The sequence below is a fragment of the Dioscorea cayenensis genome, chromosome 7 (assembly GCF_009730915.1).
Source record: "Dioscorea cayenensis subsp. rotundata cultivar TDr96_F1 chromosome 7, TDr96_F1_v2_PseudoChromosome.rev07_lg8_w22 25.fasta, whole genome shotgun sequence".
NCBI lineage: Eukaryota > Viridiplantae > Streptophyta > Magnoliopsida > Dioscoreales > Dioscoreaceae > Dioscorea > Dioscorea cayenensis.
In genome coordinates this window covers 621,634-638,641 of record NC_052477.1, presented here as the reverse complement: position 1 = coordinate 638,641, position 17,008 = coordinate 621,634, and the positions used below count along the sequence as shown (strand labels likewise).

The following is a 17,008-nucleotide window of genomic DNA, read 5'->3' as shown; positions in this document are numbered from 1 at the left end:
CTCCACCCAAACATTCGACTTTGGGGTCACTCTTCACGGCGGACAACCTCTTCCTTAGACACGTGTCTCATTATTATTGGTCAGTCCTTTTTTAGTGTCTATTTTCTCGGTGACAATAAGTCCAGCCTTTTTTGGGCTCCATCCGCCGTTGGTTCTACTCATTCAATCATTGCTTGCCTTCTACTCCAAAAAAAAGAGCGCGACGGTGAGAAAGTGAGCTAAATCTCGTCGCCGGCGATCTCGTCGGAGATGTCGTTGCGGCCGGGAACGCGGGTGGAGGTGCGGAAGAAGGGGTACAAGACGGGGGTGGACGTGGAGGAGGCGCGGAGGCGCCGGGAGGACAACCTTGTCGAGATCCGCAAAAACAAGCGCGAAGACAACCTCCTCAAAAAGCGCCGCGAGGCTATCCTCCTCGCCGCCTCTGCCGCTCCCTCTCTCGATCCCGCTTCCCTCCCCTCCGCCCCGATCGATAAGAAGGTGCTCTTTTGATTGTTTTTGGTGATTTTCGTTGTAATGCAATAATAGAGATATAGATCTATTGATATCGTAGATCACTTGGAATTCTGGTTTGAAATGTGTTGAGATTTGCTGATTTGTTTGATTTATTAGATTTTGCCATTGTAGCATCGGATCACGCGTGAATTCACTGAATTGTTTTGATTTGTGATTGATTTAGCGAATGCGTTCTGTTTGGTTGGTATAGATCGGCTAGTTTGGAGTTGCATTTGAATAGAACAGGGGCTTGTTCATGTGCTTTCTCTATTATAATATTTTTGAGGAATTGAAAATTTCATCATTGTGAAAAAAAATCAAGTTTTTTTATTTCTATGCATCTGATTATTGATGAATTTTTCCTTCTGACAGTGATTAAGTTAAGGCCTTTTACTTGTTTTAAAATTTTTTAGATCACTCTAGTTTCGGACAAGTCACTATCCCTCAACCATTAAGTTGGGAGGGATGCAAACTCTTGACCTTGGACTTGGGAGAAAAATGAAATATTACTCTCCTACTGTGGAGGGGGTGGAGGTGGTGACTATTTTTGTAATGATGATTTTGTTTTTTTCTTGTCAACATTTCTTAAACTTTGGGTTTCTTATTTGTTCAAATGAATTTGTTGAGTGGGTTTATTGCGGACAATGAAGCCAAAGGTATATAAAAGCATACTAGGCAGACATCTAAATGGAGACATGGGGTTTGATATCAAATTAGAAGTTTCTTATCTTTTTCTAGTTGTGTTTGTTTTGTGAATAATTAGGTTTATATAAACACGTGAATGCTTCAAGTAGCAAACTTCTTTTGATGAATAAAAGGCTTTGATTTATTTGTTAAGTTGTGTGAAGATCAATCCTCTGTGGACCAATTATGGAGCATTTGAGTGTTTGAGTATAAATAAGATTACCGAGTGTTTTAATTTTTTTATTTTTCTAAACTAAATGCCTCAGTTTGTCATCTAAATCAGTAGCATTGGAATTTTTTTAACTACAAAACCAGTCCTGAATTACATGGTTAGATGCAATTGTCTTGCATCAGGTTTCTTTTTAATTTGTTTTGCATTCTTGATTGTGATAATAATGACTCTTTCCTTCTTGTGCCAAAAGTATGTGGTTTCTTAGAAGTTATTCTGGTAAGATCTTAAAGCGGACCATCAAATATGCTTCTGAAGATTCCTTAGTTACTTGTAACTCCTTTTGCTAAATATATATATATATATATATATATGCCTCTGAAGATTTTCTGAAGAATGGTCTATACTATAACCATATCTGTTGTCTTTTTGTTGGACCTAAAATAAATCTAGTTGCGCTATCCTCTTGCAGTTGGAAAGCCTTCCTGCAATGGTACAAGGGGTATGGTCTGAGAATCCCACTTTACAGTTGGAAGCCACCACTCAGTTCAGGAAGCTCTTATCAATCGGTATGGATTCATAATTTGGTTTGTCTTCGTTTGCATGAATTCATAATTTGGTTTTTCTTCTTTTGTGGATTTATGTTATTTTTGTTATTTGTAATCAATTTTGGTATATGTTTTTTAGAGCGCAGTCCTCCAATTGAGGAAGTCATCAAGGCAGGGGTTGTCCCACGGTTTGTTGAATTTCTTTCAAGACATGATCTGCCACAACTGCAGGTTTGTTTGTCTTTAGCATTTAATGACACCCCATTTATGGGTCAGTGTCTGCATGTCCTTGTTATAGTTTTGTACTCGCTTGTGTTAAAGTTTTTATGTTGAGATTTTAAACTTAATAGTATTTTCCTTCTAGTTTGAGGCTGCTTGGGCACTGACAAATGTTGCTTCTGGAACTTCTGAACATACAAGAGTTGTGATAGAACATGGTGCTGTCCCAAAGTTTGTGCAGCTTCTGAGCTCTCCAAGTGATGATGTTAGGGAACAGGTTGGTTCTCTCATGCTAATCTTTCTTAGTGATGTTCACTTTAGATGTAAAATGACAACATAAACTCCTTTGCTAGTCAACTTTTTCTCCATGGTTACTTGTTCTGTTGAACAGGCTGTATGGGCCCTAGGTAATGTAGCTGGTGACTCCCCAAGTTGTAGGGATCTTGTTCTTGGTCATGGTGCCCTGATCCCGTTGCTGGCTCAGTTGAATGAGCATTCAAAAATATCTATGCTGCGGAATGCTACCTGGACACTATCTAACTTTTGCCGAGGAAAGCCACCAGCACCATTTGAGCAGGTGAGAGCTGTGAGAGTACCTAAAAAAAGATTTTTTTTTTTTTTTTGACACAAACTTATTTGCTGTTGGGTGCTATTCCCATTGATTGGTTTCAGACAAGACCTGCGCTGCAAGCACTTCAGCACCTAATTCACTCAACTGATGAGGAAGTTCTAACTGATGCTTGTTGGGCTCTTTCCTACCTTTCTGATGGAACCAATGACAAAATTCAAGCGGTGATTGAGGCTGGTGTCTGTCCAAGGCTTGTGGAGCTTCTGCTGTAAGTGACTACTGTTTGCTTTAGTTCTTTCTTAGCCAACCATTGATAATTTGGTTAATTTATTCAACTAATATGATTCATGTTTTATCCAGTCATCCATCTCCTACAGTCCTAATTCCCTGCTCTGAGGACAGTGGGTAACATTGTCACCGGAGATGATTCTCAGACTCAGGTATCTATCATATTCAGATATCCAAGTAGATGGCATGGTTGTTATTCAACTGGAATTTTATATGAATCAAATTGTACACTTTGAGCTACTGTTGCTCATCTAGCTGGATACTTTCATATTTTCTGTCCCAAAAGTAATGACATTTCCTTCTCTTAAAACAAAATATGTCATTTTTAGTTGACCATAAGAGATCCCTGTTATCATTTACTTTTCAACATCTTTTTCAGTTATAGCCTGCTTATCTGCCATCTTCATGCAGACTGCATTAGGTTGCTTTGATTTTACTTTCGCCGAAAATATTGATGTTGATATTTAATTTCTAATATATGCATTTCCTTTCTGATGCTATAGCTTCTAATTGATTGGTTTATTGTTTCCATAGTTCATAATAGACAACGGGGTACTCCCTTGTCTCCTCCAACTTCTGACCCAAAGCTACAAAAAGAGCATCAAGAAAGAAGCTTGTTGGACCATTTCAAACATCACTGCTGGAAATAGAGCTCAGATCCAGGCAAAGATTTGTCTTGAGTTTGCATTATATTCTGTGGGATAAAAAACCTTGAAATTAGCGCTGATTTTGATGCTCCTTTACAGGCTGTCATTGATGCAAACATCATCAGTCCTCTAGTGCATCTACTGCAACATGCAGAATTTGACATCAAGAAAGAAGCTGCATGGGCCATATCAAATGCAACTTCCGGTGGTTCAAGTGAGCAGATTCAGTATGTTACATTGTTCCTCTATGTGTATCAAATTCTTTGTTTACTTATAGTTATAATTATCATGTTGGAATGCAGATGGCTTCATAAATATTTAGTTTATTACAAAGTTATTCACAAGATGGTTAAACCCCTGCACTTATGTTTTAGTTAAATAGATGTTTCTTAAATATCACTATCTAAGCTTCTGAATTCATCTGGTTACCAATGATAAAAATAGTTGATGCCTTTTATTTTTGCTCAAAACCCAAATTTATGATCATATGTTCCAAACGCAAAGATCTGATTGAACTGAATGTTAGATTATATTATCCACTGACCACCAGTGGTTTGGCATATTGTGTCATTAACTCAAGACTCTTAATGGTGTTTGCAGCTACTTGGTGAGTCAAGGCTGCATTAAGCCACTATGTGATCTTCTTGTCTGCCCAGACCCGAGGATTGTAACAGTCTGCCTTGAAGGCCTTGAGAACATCCTAAAGGTGGGTGAGGCCGAAAAAGAACTGGGGAAAACTGATGGAGTGAATATCTACGCTCAGATGATCGACGATTGTGAGGGTTTGGATAAAATCGAGAATCTCCAGGGCCACGACAACAATGACATATATGAAAAGACCATTAAGATCTTGGAGACATATTGGGTTGAGGACGAAGAGGAAGAACGAAATGGAGCAGGCCCTAATGACGAAGAACAAGTATTTCATTTCGGCGGAGGCCAGCCAGCTCTTCCTAATGGTGGATTCAAATTTGGCTGATTGTACCCAAATATCTTGTTTTCACAACTCAATAGGTGTTTTTTTGCTAGAACACATTCATCCTGTTTCAATACTTAATTTTCCTGCCAAAGGATCAGGGATTTTTTTTTTTATTAATTTTTTTAATTGCATTGGTTTATGAATTAGTTTTTATATGACAGACTGCTATACTTGTTTGTCTTTCATGTATTTGAGAATTGTAATCTCCCTGTTGGATTGTGTCATGTTCATGGCATCCAGTGTTCTTTTTTATCTGTATTTTTTTCTGTATGAAATCAAAGTTGCTAATATCTTCCTTAGCACTGAGTGTTAATGAATTTACTTTGATCATGTTTGATTGGTCAAATTTTGACAGATTTCTTAACATTTTTTCATTGAGTATGGAACATATTCATGTCTTATTTATAGAATGTTATCAAGTTCTAAAGCTTTTTTGATGACTAGAGAGTAGACACTTCACATTTTCAAAAATATATGAATAATTAATATATATATACACGAGCATCCATCATCTACGAACGTTTGTATGTAGATTTTGAATTTAAAAAAATCTACAGATGTTTGCATCAGTACAGTAATTTGATCCAAACTGTTCAATCTACTAGTGGACAGATGTCTCAACAATTTTTTTCAACTGTTCAATCTTATATCTGTTATACCTATAGCAATTATAAAAAAATCAAAATCTAACACTAATCTCTCTACAGTTGACATATACAGTTGACATATTCTATATATATATATAATATCAGCATCTAAAATATTAGTTTCTATTAGACTAGCCAGTATTTTAATTTGCACAGATGTGAAAAAAAAACTTTTTTTTTTTAGGTTTTCCTATTTACAGCCTACAAAATAGCAAAATTATTTTCCCGATAATTAAAATCATTTATTTTTTTTTATTTTTTATGTATATAAAATAATTTTTCAATACATGTCATTAAATATCAGATATATATATATATATATACAATTAATTTTAAAAAAAGGATATTATTATTCACATCAGAATGTTAAACATAGTGTGTGACAGTCTAGTTCCGCTGTTCCCACGGGTGGTCCGAGCGCTGCCGTTGCCGTCGCCGTCGCCGTCGCCGTCGCCTCCTTGCCATCCTCTCCGCTTTGCTTCTCGCTCCCGTCGAATCCTGTCCATAATAAGGTAGACCAATCGTTTCAATTTGGACCGTGTTGTCTCCGTCTATGCCCGCCAATTGTTGTTTATGATTAGGGCATGATTAGGGCCTTTCCTTTTTTGATCTTTGTTTAATTTCTAATTTTTTTCTATTTGAATTTCAATGCATGCAAGTGTAGTTTCAAACTTTCAATTGATAATGTTTCCAAATTTTGGAATTTTTTTAGTTGATTTTTTTCTACATCATAAGTTTGCATGGAATTCAGTTTGTTAAAACCCTGAATTTGGAACTGATATTTCTGCAGATAGGTTGGAATCCTTACTATGTTGTTTTAATTTATCATTTTTAGAGAAAATTTAATACTTTTGTGCAGTAATGAAACAGATGAGTGAAAATTGTATCTCTGTTTAATGTAGATGATGTACTTGAAAGAAGGTTGTGATCTGTTGTTGAAAGCCAGAAAACCGGCAATGCAGGTAGTCCTTAACATGAATTTGATCCCCGAGAGCACGAAACATGTGCAAGGATTTCGATTAAGGGAGTTTGATGTTGTGAAGAGGCTACAACACGAGAGGGATATTAGCACGGCACTTGAGTATTTCAAGTCGGTGGCAGATTCAAGAGCTTTCAAGCACACGACACGAACGTTTCAGGTAATGATTGAGAAGCTGGGGAAGGAAGATCAGATGGATGCTGTTCAGTATCTTCTGCAGCAGATGAAGTTGGAAGGATTAGCGTGTTCCGAAGAGATCTTTGTTAGTGTCATAAATTCGTATGCTCGAATAGGGTCTGCTGAACAAGCCTTGAAAACATTTTACAGAATCCGGGACCTTGGTTCGCAACCAACTGTGAAGATTTACAACCATCTTTTGGATGCCTTGCTCAAGGAGAACAGGTTTAGCATGATCAATCCTATATATAACAACATGAAGAAAGATGGATTGGAGCCGAATGTGTTTACTTATAATATGCTTATTAAAGGGTTGTGCCAGAATGATCGGGTTGATGCAGCCTGTAAACTACTGAGGGAGATGACGAATAAGGGGCATTGTCCGGATGGGGTGAGCTATACAACAATAGTATCCAAGCTTTGCCAGGATGGGAAGTTGGATGATGCGAGGGAGCTGACTAGGAGTATAGCTCCGTCAGTGCCTGCTTATAATGCTTTGATAAATGGCATGTGTGGAGAATTTAGAATGAGAGAAGTGTTCTGTTTAGTTGATGAAATGTCGATTAAGGGAATATGCCCTAATGTTATTACTTATACCACAATAATTAGTGCACTATGCAAGACGGCGGACATCAAGCTGTCTCTTGGCGTTTTAGCCCAGATGTTTGCTAGGGGTTGTTGCCCGAACGTTTTGACTTTTACTTCTTTGATGAAGGGATTTCTTGATGAATGTAGAGTACCTGAGGCTCTTGAAGTTTGGAATCAAATGCTCCAAGAAGGATGCATGCCTAATGTCATCGCTTATAATGTTCTTATTCACGGTCTCTGCTGCAATGGAAATCTGAATAAAGCTATGGTTGTCTTTGAGGATATGGAAAGAAAGAGCTATATCCCTAATGTCAGGACCTACGGTGCTCTTATTGATGGTTTCTCCAAAGCGGGAGACTTGGAAAGCGCTACAATGATGTGGAATAAAATGTTAAGCAGTGGCTGCAAGCCTAATGTTGTTGTATACACATGCATGGTGGATGCTCTTTGCAGGAATTCTATCTTTGATCAAGCTCAGCGTCTTATTAAGATCATGTTTGAAGACAACTGCCCTCCAAACACAATAACCTTCAACATTTTAATTAAAGGTCTATGTGACAGCAGCAGGAGTGCCGAGGCCTTGAATATATTATGTGAGATGAAAGAACGAGGCTGTGTACCAAGTTCTCAGACATATAATGAGCTGATTGATGGTTTCTGTAAAGAAGGAAAGATGATGGAAGTGTCCCAATTAGTAAATGAGATGTTAGAAAATGGAGTGGACTTTAGCCTAGTGACATACAACACTATAATATATGCCCTTGCCGGGGACAATAGGGTCAAGGAGGCTTTACTAATATTAGGAAAGATGATAATTAGGGGAGTTTCCCCTGATTTTGTTACATTCAATTCGATCATTCATGCTTACTCTAAGGAAGGCAAACTTAGGTCAGCCGCTGAAATTCTTGGCAGAATGGCGACAGAAAAATTGTCAACGGGATGTGTTTACATACACTACTATTATATCCGGGCTTTGTGGTCAACAGAGATTAGAAGATTCTGTTGTCTGCCTTGTAAGGATGATAAATGAAGGTGTTCCTCCAAATGCTGCCACATGGAATGTAATGGTACGAGCTATTTTTGAAAATGTCGGTATTGCTATGGCTGTAAATTCATTGGACGATCTTCTGGGTGAAAGGCTAATATAGGGAAGTTCGAATGATGTATAGTTTTTAAAGATTACTAAAGCTCTGAATTTTCTAGCAGTTAATCCAGTTGTACTGTGTGATCGTCGGGAATTGTTTGCATGGTTTGAACTTGCATTAGTTAAGAGCTCTGGGGAATCAGAAGCAATACATACCAGAATCATTTTTTAATTCATAATCCATTTGCAGAAAGGCAGTTTGTTTTTACTGGTATCACCTGAAAATTCAGTGAAAAGCTGCGGATCGGGGCAGTCCTTGCATAATAACTGACGGGATGACTCGAGCAGGTGTGTCTGCTACTCTAAATCCGGATGCATTGCAAATTCGTGCCATGTCTTCCTTGCTAATAAACACATGAATAAATAGTTTCCTTATTATTTAAATCCATACCATGGTTTTTGAACAATTTAACAAAGCCCCGGTCTCGGTCTCATTTATTTTTATCTAAATAGGACGTCATGTCTGATCAAAACCGGTAGATTTTTTATTATTGTTATTTCTTTCAAACATGAAACGATACAACAGACACACAATGAACCTTAGGTTTGACATAATGCTTATGGCACAATATGTCTACAACTTATTAGTTTCATACAAACATCGTAACATCATTCAAATTAAAAGCGAGAAGGTAATCTCGATACATAGTATTGAATACATTTGGAGTTCATCAGAGATTCTTGTAGACTTTATCAATTTCAGCCTACACAAAAGATCAACATGGTTAATAATAAGGAAACAGCAGATATTGGAATTTAAGAGGAAAATGGATTGCTGACTTGATAGTATTTTAGCATCTGAGCTCTTTTCTTCTTCATCGTAGGAGTTACTTGATCTCTTTCTACACTGAAGGGCACAGGCTCAAGCACAACCCCTTTAATGTACTCAAAACCTTTCAGCTGTTTTAGTGACAGAATTAATTGTCATCCAGGTCTCGCATGAAAAATCGTATTATTCCAAATATTGTATAAATTCCTGAAAGCTATTCTAAATGATCGAATGTCACTTCTTTAAAAAATAGATAAGTCTTATCAAAATTTCATACCTTGTTCTTTTCGGCAATTGTCTTGAGCTCATTGAGAATGTGTTTTTTTAGGGCATCAAGAGAGCAGAGTTCTGTGAATGAACCAGCGTGTCCGGTTGATTTTGCCCAAATTCTCGTATTGCCTTCATGTGGATTAACCACTGCCACAAGCTTTGATTGGAAGCTGTCTCCATAAACCCAAATCTACAAGAAGATGCTTACCATTATCAAGAAAGCTTGAGAAAATTGCAAAAGACCTTGTGAAAAATAAAAAGAATGACTGTACAGACATACATCTTCAAGAATTGAAGCACAACTGTATACTTTCTCCAGGTACTCAACTGCAACATACTCCCCTTGAGAAAGCTTAAAGATGTTCTTCTTCCTGTCAATGATCTTCAACACTCCATCAGAATTCATCTCCCCTATATCCCCTGGTGAAGCAAACAAAATGGTTAGGGTTTCAATTGAATTCTTCATTTACTTGACTGCATGATGAAACGGCCATTGTTGCACCTGTATGAAACCAGCCATCTCTGATGACCTCTTTTGTCAACTCAGGGTTCTTGTAGTACCCAGTGAAAACAGTCTTCCCTCTGATGCAGACCTCCCCCCGTGAAGGAATGCCAAGAGGATCATAACCCATCTCTGGCACGGCTTCCAGCCGAAGATCAACATATGCAGAAGGAACACCGACAGTTCCAACCATGGTCATCTCATCAGGTAATCCAGCTGTACTTGGTCCACAGGTTTCTGTTAGCCCTGAAATTTTCTTTTACAAGTAAATTTGACTACTTTCTAGGGATATTTATGCAAAACTCACAGGGACTAAAATGTAAAAAAAGGCTAGTCAGTGCTCAGTAATCACCATAGGCTTGCACGAAAAAAGCACAGCTTGTAACCTTTAAGAATTCTTCGATCTCAGTACTCAATGGAGCACCACCAGATATTAGTAAACGAATTCTACCTCCCAATTGGGCATGCACCTAAATTAGTAGAAAAAATAGTTAGGTTTTAAGAACCAAGGAAAAATGTCATGTTACCCTGCAACAGTGGTTATTTGTGTATATGTGTATATGTCTTTGATTTAGTGGGGTAAATAATAGAACAGAGGATTTTGTCGTATATAGACGCATAAAATAAATTGAAAATCATGTAAATACCCCTAGAAAGTACTGTTACCATGTGCTCGCATTCAACTATATATTTATGGTTCTGGTACGTGTGCAAAAAAGACCAAAAACAAAAATATTATTGTTAATTTTTTCTCTTGAAGTTTGAGTAGAGTGCAGAGCAAACACAAAGGAAAACCTTGTGAAATGCCAAGAAGTCTGCCAAAGGTGAGGCGTTCTTGTGTTTATAGCCTGATCTCATCCAGAACAGTTTACTGCAATGCAAAGATAAATAAATAAATAATGAATACAGAATCAATTTTTAGAGAGAAAGAGATGGAGATAGAGATGGACACTTACTGATTGTATAAAATATTGAAGATCATCCTTCTCAGTGGCCTGAGTTCTTGCAAGGCCTTGAGAACTCCTGAACATCAAGAAAATATATGATGTCCATAGAGAGAGAGAAAAAGGAGTTCATTTTTTAATGCAAACACGTTAGTATATGTATGTACCTTCATGTATTCTTTCAAAAACTCTAGGAACTCCGGCAAAAACAGTTGGTTTCAGTTCCATGAGATCATCTCTCAAAGCATTGACATCCTTAGAATAAGAATCACTTGAGTTACCAGTGAGTTTCAGAAATCCAAAATGAAGTGTTTATTTTATAATTTTATGGTTGAATGTACCCCTTGATAGTAGCCTACAGAGGCACCTTTGTGGAAGAAATACTCCTCAACCACACGGTCAATGACATGAGCCAAGGGGAGGAAGGAGAGATAAACATCATCCACTGTCATCTAAGATTTTGCAAATTTGGAATAAGTTATTGAGTTCGAATGGAAATTCAGAATGAGATAAAGCTTTTACCTTGTCTTCAAATTGCTCTAAGAAAAGATCAATTCCTTTTATGCATGTTGCATGGTTTTCATGAGTGAGGATGACTCCTTTTGGATTTCCACTTGTTCCACTTGTGTACATTATAGTGCAAATGTCAAGAGGCCTAGGAGGATATGGATCACATGGGTACTCTTTTCCCTTATGTTTTCAATTAAAATTATTTATGAGAACAAGAACAGAGAAATAGCTAATTTAGGACTGAAATCTTAGAAATTATCATGAGAAATACACTTCAATTCACTGTTTATGAGTACAAGTAAAGAAACAAACCATATGGAGAAACTCATTCCATGAATACACTTTGATTCCATTTTTTGCAGCATTAGAACTTCGCTCCCTTGTTAGTAAAGTGAATGAAACCATTGCTGTGATTAATTAAGGAGTGAACATCATTAGAATATTAATTATTCACGCTTAATCTCACAATACTATAAGTTCATACCTTTGAGTTTCTTGGCAGAATTGCAATCAGAGGACAACAGCTGCAGATAAGGTATATTTAACAGAAGGTCAAATAGAAAAAAAAAATGAAACACCGACCATGAAGATATATTAAACTTCTCACTTGTTCCACTTTCTTATCTTGCACAAACACAAACTCTATTTCTGCATGGTCTATTATGTAATCAACAGCTCCAGCCCCTGTTTTCATGCATGAAATATTAGTAGCTTATAGACAAAATTCAAGTGGGAATTACTTTGAATTGCTTACCAAGAGTATCATAGAGAGGAACACAGATTAAACTATACCCATTGCAAGCCTGAAAATAGCTGAATCTAGTTAGCAATTACAGGTATATGAGAACCAAATGGAGACCGCCGAAGATCTAGAAGCAAACCTCCATTGCTACCACCCACTGAGGACAGTTTACTCCATAGATACCGATTCGTGAACCCTACAAAAGCAAACAATACCATTAATTAATGGTTCGATAAACTAAAATCAATGTAATGTGGCTTACTCTTTGTGCACCAAGCTGCTGCAAAGCTGAACCAGCATTCAGCACTTCCTCGTATATTTCCTTGTATGTTTTCCATAAATAATGTCCAGCCTGCAACATGATCATCAATTAAGTTCTAGTAACACAAACAAGAGGTCTTTAGATAAGTACCTTTTCATTAGTAAATTCTCGCCAACCAAGCATTTTATTTTGAGGATACTTTTCTGCTGCATATCTGCAGAAAAGATGATTTGTTCTTGATCAGCATTCTTCATTATCAGGAAAAGAGATATGGAATTGAACAACTGATACCTGAATACTTCCCATGAGGTGCTCATATTGGAATCAGGAGGTGGGAAGCCATCCTTTGCGAGGATACTTCGGTACACTGGACCGACCGAAGGTTCGTCATTTTCACCTTGCTTTCCATTCTCCACTTGTACAGCACAAGTTTTCATCATTGTTCTTCTCTTTTTTACTTACAATTCTTGACACAAAGTGCAACACTCTTTAGTGACCTTCAAAGTGGAAAATTCAGGCACATAAGAAACTCATCAAAGAGGCATGAACTATCTAACCAATCACAGATTCACCATGAAAATACTTAGAAAATCTTTAGCTGTTAATAAAATAATATTGATATTCCTATGTCTTATAGAACAGTAGAACTCTTCATGGATTTATAGCACATCAGTGATCACAAGATATGTCTCTTTCGCAAATATCCAGTGGTTGGCGTTGCATTAAAGGTGTTCGCTTTCTTGAGGTTTAGTAAAACTCTTTTTGCGTCTCCATTAAATGAAACCAGCCATTCTTATCCTTACATATTGCTCATACATAAATATATATATGCAGTAAATTCATGCTAATGTTTGTTTGATTCTGTGACAAGTTAAATAATTTTTCAGCGTAACACTGTATAAATATGTAATAGAGATGTTGTTAGGCCATCATAATGTTGTACAGAATGTCCATAAATTCATATCACTAGGAGGTATTGTCCTTTTTTTTATGAAAAGATAGGAAGAAATTAACAACAGAGGAAGAAAAATGAATGTGCATGTGAAGAATTTAATGAAGGCTTTTGGCCAAACAATGATCTCTTGCCGAAGAGTTTCAGACAGGCAAAGACATTCATATGATTTATATACATACATATACATAACAATTTATGTTTCTTCAAAAAATTTAGACATTTATCTTTGGCTTTCTTGTTTTGTTGCCATTTTCATATCTTCATATTGTAAGTGAGATGGAAGGCGGAGATGAAGAATTCCAGTTAAAAATTAACTAGAATTTTTAATAACGAAGCATTAAGTTGATTATTATTTTATTGATCCGTGTTTTTTTTTAAACAGGTTTGATGCAGTCTGTGTGACAACAACATTAAACAAAGTGTTTTCTACTATTGTTTAGCTTTTATTTATTATTATTTTTTTTTTACTCTTTGATATAATTAAATTAGAATTCAACCATTTCATATATATATATATATATATTAATAAAGTGGATAAATCATCTTACACTTTAAATTCTCAATCGGGTTTTGGAAGGGTGCCGAGCTTTTGATATTCTGCTTAAAAGTAATTAGACCATAACTTAAATCGGATTTTGGAATGATGCCGAGCTTCTGATATTCTGCATAAAAGTAATCAGACCATAACTTAGTGATGGTATCTAGATCTAGACTTGAAAGGTGCACTTTAACGCCAAGATACTTATCAACTTGGGTCCAGTTTAGTTTAATTCATGTATTAATCGTATATCATATCAGGATTCTTATCAACTTGGTTCTAATTTAAATCACATATTAATCATCATATCATCAATGTGAGCTTTAGAAGCCTAGGAAAGTAGTAGAAAATTCAGCAGATTCTTTGTCAATAAATGCATTATTATACTTGGGCCATCCAATTTATACACTACTAAAGAAAGATACTCAACTACAGACGCTTTATATTTTCATATATATATATATATATTGCAAATGTTACATTTTTGCTTGGTAGGGTATTAAACCTAACCCTCTAAACCTTTACCTCCATCCTTACTTCCTTCCTCCCCCAAGCAAGGTTATTCCCAAAAGTTTACTTTACATTACCTCCCAAAATCTTCAATCAAGCAGACCCTAAGACGAGTTAGAGAGAGAGAGATTATATGATACATTATAATTGAGACTTTTTCTTAAAAAGCATAAAGAACTTTTGTATCTAATATTTTAGAGGAAGTTAGCTTAACGGAGGAAGCATATAATTTATTGCTCAAGCTTATTTTTGACATTAATGAGCATATAGGTAGCCGATAAAACTAAGCCTGACTTAAACTAAGAATACTAGGAAAATAAATAATAAAAATAATAAATAAATAAATAAAACAATATTCAAGCATTACTAGACAGCGACTTGGAACATTCAACTCATCAATATCGTAACATAATGAAGAGAAGGAAAGATCACCAAAGAAATGTCGGTGCTCTTACTAGGGCCCGCAGAAACTAGGAAAATTACTGGCAAAAGCGACATGTATAATTTCTAAGTATAGTTTCATTACTCCAGAGACATTGATTCTATTTTCATAATTTATGAATGTATTATTTTATTTTTTTTTTAATTTGAACAATGCTATTCTTACTAGCTAAGCTTCCATAATGAATAATAACTATTTTTTTTTTCTTTCTCAATATGTACAACCCATATTCTTAAATCATTATATAAATGCCAACTTTTGTCCTTTTTTCTTCTGAGAAAGAGGACAAGTCCTAAGTTAGTCGAGAGACGTACATGGAGTTAATACCTCATGCACCTTTCGTACGATTTAAACTCTCACCATCTTTCCCCTCTCTTAAGGGATTCGGAGTTAATACAGTATCCACCCGAACCGTGGTTTTGCCTACCAACTTTTGTCCTTTTTTTCTTCTGAGAAAGAGGACAAGTCCTAAAGTTAGTCGAGAGACATACACGGAGTTAATACCTCATGCACCTTTCGTACGATTTAAACTCTCACCATCTTTCCCCTCTCTTAAGGGATTCGGAGTTAATACAGTATCCACCCGAACCGTGGCTTTGCCTACCAACTTATTAAAAAAATAAAATTTACAAAAGTCACATCACCCTTTTAATGGAGCCCTTAATATAACACAACACTTAACACTCTTATCTAATTGTGTGTGTGATTCTTGTACCTTCACACCATTCTCATAATTTTTACAACCAATCTTATTAGCATTTAGAGATAAAGAGTCTTGTACACTATAAAAAAAACAAAAGAGTGATAGAAGCACTAAAAAGCCATTGGGACAGTATGGCTAACTATAAGGCCCATCTTTGGAAAACAAGAAAGAAACTTTCTCAATGACATGGGCCTAGTTTGCACATTTTCATGACCAATCCATTTTTTCAACCAATGAACTCAACCAATTGACCGGTAAAACTTTATGTTAAGGTTTTAATTGGCCACATGCATTGTGTTCAATCACAATCTAAACCTGTTTGAAAAACCAAAGGGGATTCATGGAGTCTGATGTTGACCACCATAACTAGTAAATAAGGTTGGTGGGCAGGTCACAAGAAGTAGCTATGTAACATATTTTAACATTGGTACACTTTTTTTTGCAAAGAAACAGATAATATAAAGGGAAATAAACATAATAATGAAACTATAGGGCCATTTTTAAGAGAAAAAATAATTGAGGGCAAAAATGAACATCTTGGAAGAACACGTCTATTTACTGAACGTCATATTCCATTATTGAATTTGGGATACATCCCAACTGCCTTCTTTATGTCTCCCAACCATGCCCATTTATAACAAATTGATGAAATCCCTTCCTTGCCCTCCATTTAATCTCCTGAAGTACTTCGCTATCAATAATGTCCCTACCTTAAAGAAATTTTTCCTGGAAATCTTTATTCTAATCCTTGTCCAGCTTTTAACTTATTACTCACAGCTAACTCTAATCTGCCCTTACGAAACCATAAGAGCATGACGAGATAGAAATGAATAAACAAACAAGTAGAGCAACAAATAAGCCTAACATGGGAGACCATGGTTTTATCCCTCAATTAAAAATATATATATATATATTTATTTATTTATTAGTTTTCAAAATTTTATTTGTTTTACTTACCTCTTTATTCCAAAAACATTGTCATATCTGCTGAAGCCAGCAAATTAATAGGTCCATGTATATGCAACCACATCAAAGACCACATCAACGTAAAATTCAGGCCTGTGAGCAGATAACACAAAATGCATTGGACCGAACATACTTGGCCTTTTCAGAGTAAAACAAAAATTTTTTTAATAACCCTTAAATTGAGGGGTTGCAACCAACAAAGGCCATAATTTAAAGCCATTAATGACATCTTAAAAAAAAGAGCCAATATTAACAACAAAAGGCCCTTAAATTGTACTCCATTCGTTCTTTTTTACTTGTCAATTTTATTTAATTTACACTAATTAACAAAATCGGTTGAAGTTAGTTTGCAATCTAAATTTTATAAAAAATTTCATTTACATTCTAAATCTACCTCTATTTAAAACTCCACTAAGTGGAGTATATGGTTTAATGCTTAATTGATTGTGATTTATTGAAAATTATACAATTATATCAAATTAAAAGATAAATTTGAAAAAATATTATTTAATGTTACACAAAATTTCTTTATGAATGAATAAAAAGAAATTAAAAAAAAATCAAAATGTGACAAGAAAAAAACGGTGAGAGTAAAACTTTGATCGGGATCATTATAAAACTTTGATTATTCCTGAGTGCCACACACTACCAATATCTAATAAAGTTTATTTATTTCCACCTTTCGATACTTCTTTCAGAACATGAGCATTAAATTAAAGCTTTAATTGGCAGCAGAGTCACATGACTAGCTAACTACCCTTTGTCC

At 35.8% G+C, this 17,008-nt stretch overlaps 3 protein-coding genes and 1 long non-coding RNA gene across 6 annotated transcripts; 3 read left to right on the top strand and 1 right to left on the bottom strand.

The window, feature by feature from the left end:
• The first annotated feature begins 176 nt into the window (after nt 1-176).
• On the top strand, nt 177-4,852 carry LOC120265430 (importin subunit alpha-4-like). The gene is given in 11 exon segments (XM_039273333.1): nt 177-477; nt 1,818-1,914; nt 2,033-2,124; nt 2,258-2,389; nt 2,504-2,689; nt 2,785-2,948; nt 3,041-3,065; nt 3,067-3,120; nt 3,503-3,631; nt 3,715-3,842; nt 4,216-4,852. Coding segments are annotated over 11 exon segments (1,614 nt in total). The 5' UTR covers nt 177-249; the 3' UTR covers nt 4,595-4,852.
• A 747-nt stretch (nt 4,853-5,599) lies between these two features.
• Nucleotides 5,600-9,361, top strand: LOC120264920 (pentatricopeptide repeat-containing protein At3g48810-like). The gene is given in 4 exon segments (XM_039272811.1): nt 5,600-5,753; nt 6,144-7,907; nt 7,909-8,417; nt 9,227-9,361. Coding segments are annotated over 2 exon segments (1,989 nt in total). The 5' UTR covers nt 5,600-5,753; the 3' UTR covers nt 8,134-8,417; nt 9,227-9,361.
• Nucleotides 8,594-16,308, bottom strand: LOC120264921 (long chain acyl-CoA synthetase 1-like). Of its 3 annotated transcripts, none has more exons than XM_039272814.1 (20): nt 16,234-16,308; nt 12,420-12,625; nt 12,279-12,342; nt 12,129-12,218; nt 12,006-12,062; nt 11,879-11,927; nt 11,732-11,808; nt 11,609-11,648; nt 11,437-11,531; nt 11,137-11,304; nt 10,956-11,066; nt 10,782-10,869; nt 10,627-10,693; nt 10,466-10,541; nt 10,023-10,140; nt 9,671-9,916; nt 9,449-9,588; nt 9,176-9,358; nt 8,910-9,029; nt 8,594-8,833 (listed from the first exon to the last, which is right to left on the bottom strand). In XM_039272814.1, exons 2-20 carry the CDS (start codon nt 12,566-12,568, stop codon nt 8,801-8,803), a joined length of 1,971 nt encoding a protein of 656 aa, XP_039128748.1. In that variant the 5' UTR covers nt 12,569-12,625; nt 16,234-16,308; the 3' UTR covers nt 8,594-8,800. The 3 variants fall into 3 exon arrangements, with proteins under 3 accessions (XP_039128748.1, XP_039128749.1, XP_039128746.1); XM_039272815.1 differs by lacking the exon at nt 16,234-16,308 and adding an exon at nt 13,632-13,652; XM_039272812.1 differs by lacking the exon at nt 16,234-16,308 and having other exon boundaries at nt 12,420-13,412.
• Nucleotides 9,483-13,580, top strand: LOC120264922. The gene is made up of 4 exons (XR_005537585.1): nt 9,483-9,608; nt 9,716-9,877; nt 12,389-12,510; nt 13,466-13,580. It is a non-coding gene; the product is annotated as an uncharacterized LOC120264922 (long non-coding RNA).
• Nucleotides 16,309-17,008: the final 700 nt, after the last annotated feature.

Coding starts and splice junctions, on each gene's coding strand:
- LOC120264921 (XM_039272814.1), bottom strand. CDS start 12,568: ATGATGAAAACTTGTGCTGTACAAGTGGAGAATGGAAAGCAAGGTGAA. Junction 9,589..9,670: donor AGATGGCTGGTTTCATACAG/GTGCAACAATGG, acceptor TTGCTTCACCAG/GGGATATAGGGGAGATGAAT. Junction 9,030..9,175: donor CAATTGCCGAAAAGAACAAG/GTATGAAATTTT, acceptor TCACTAAAACAG/CTGAAAGGTTTTGAGTACAT.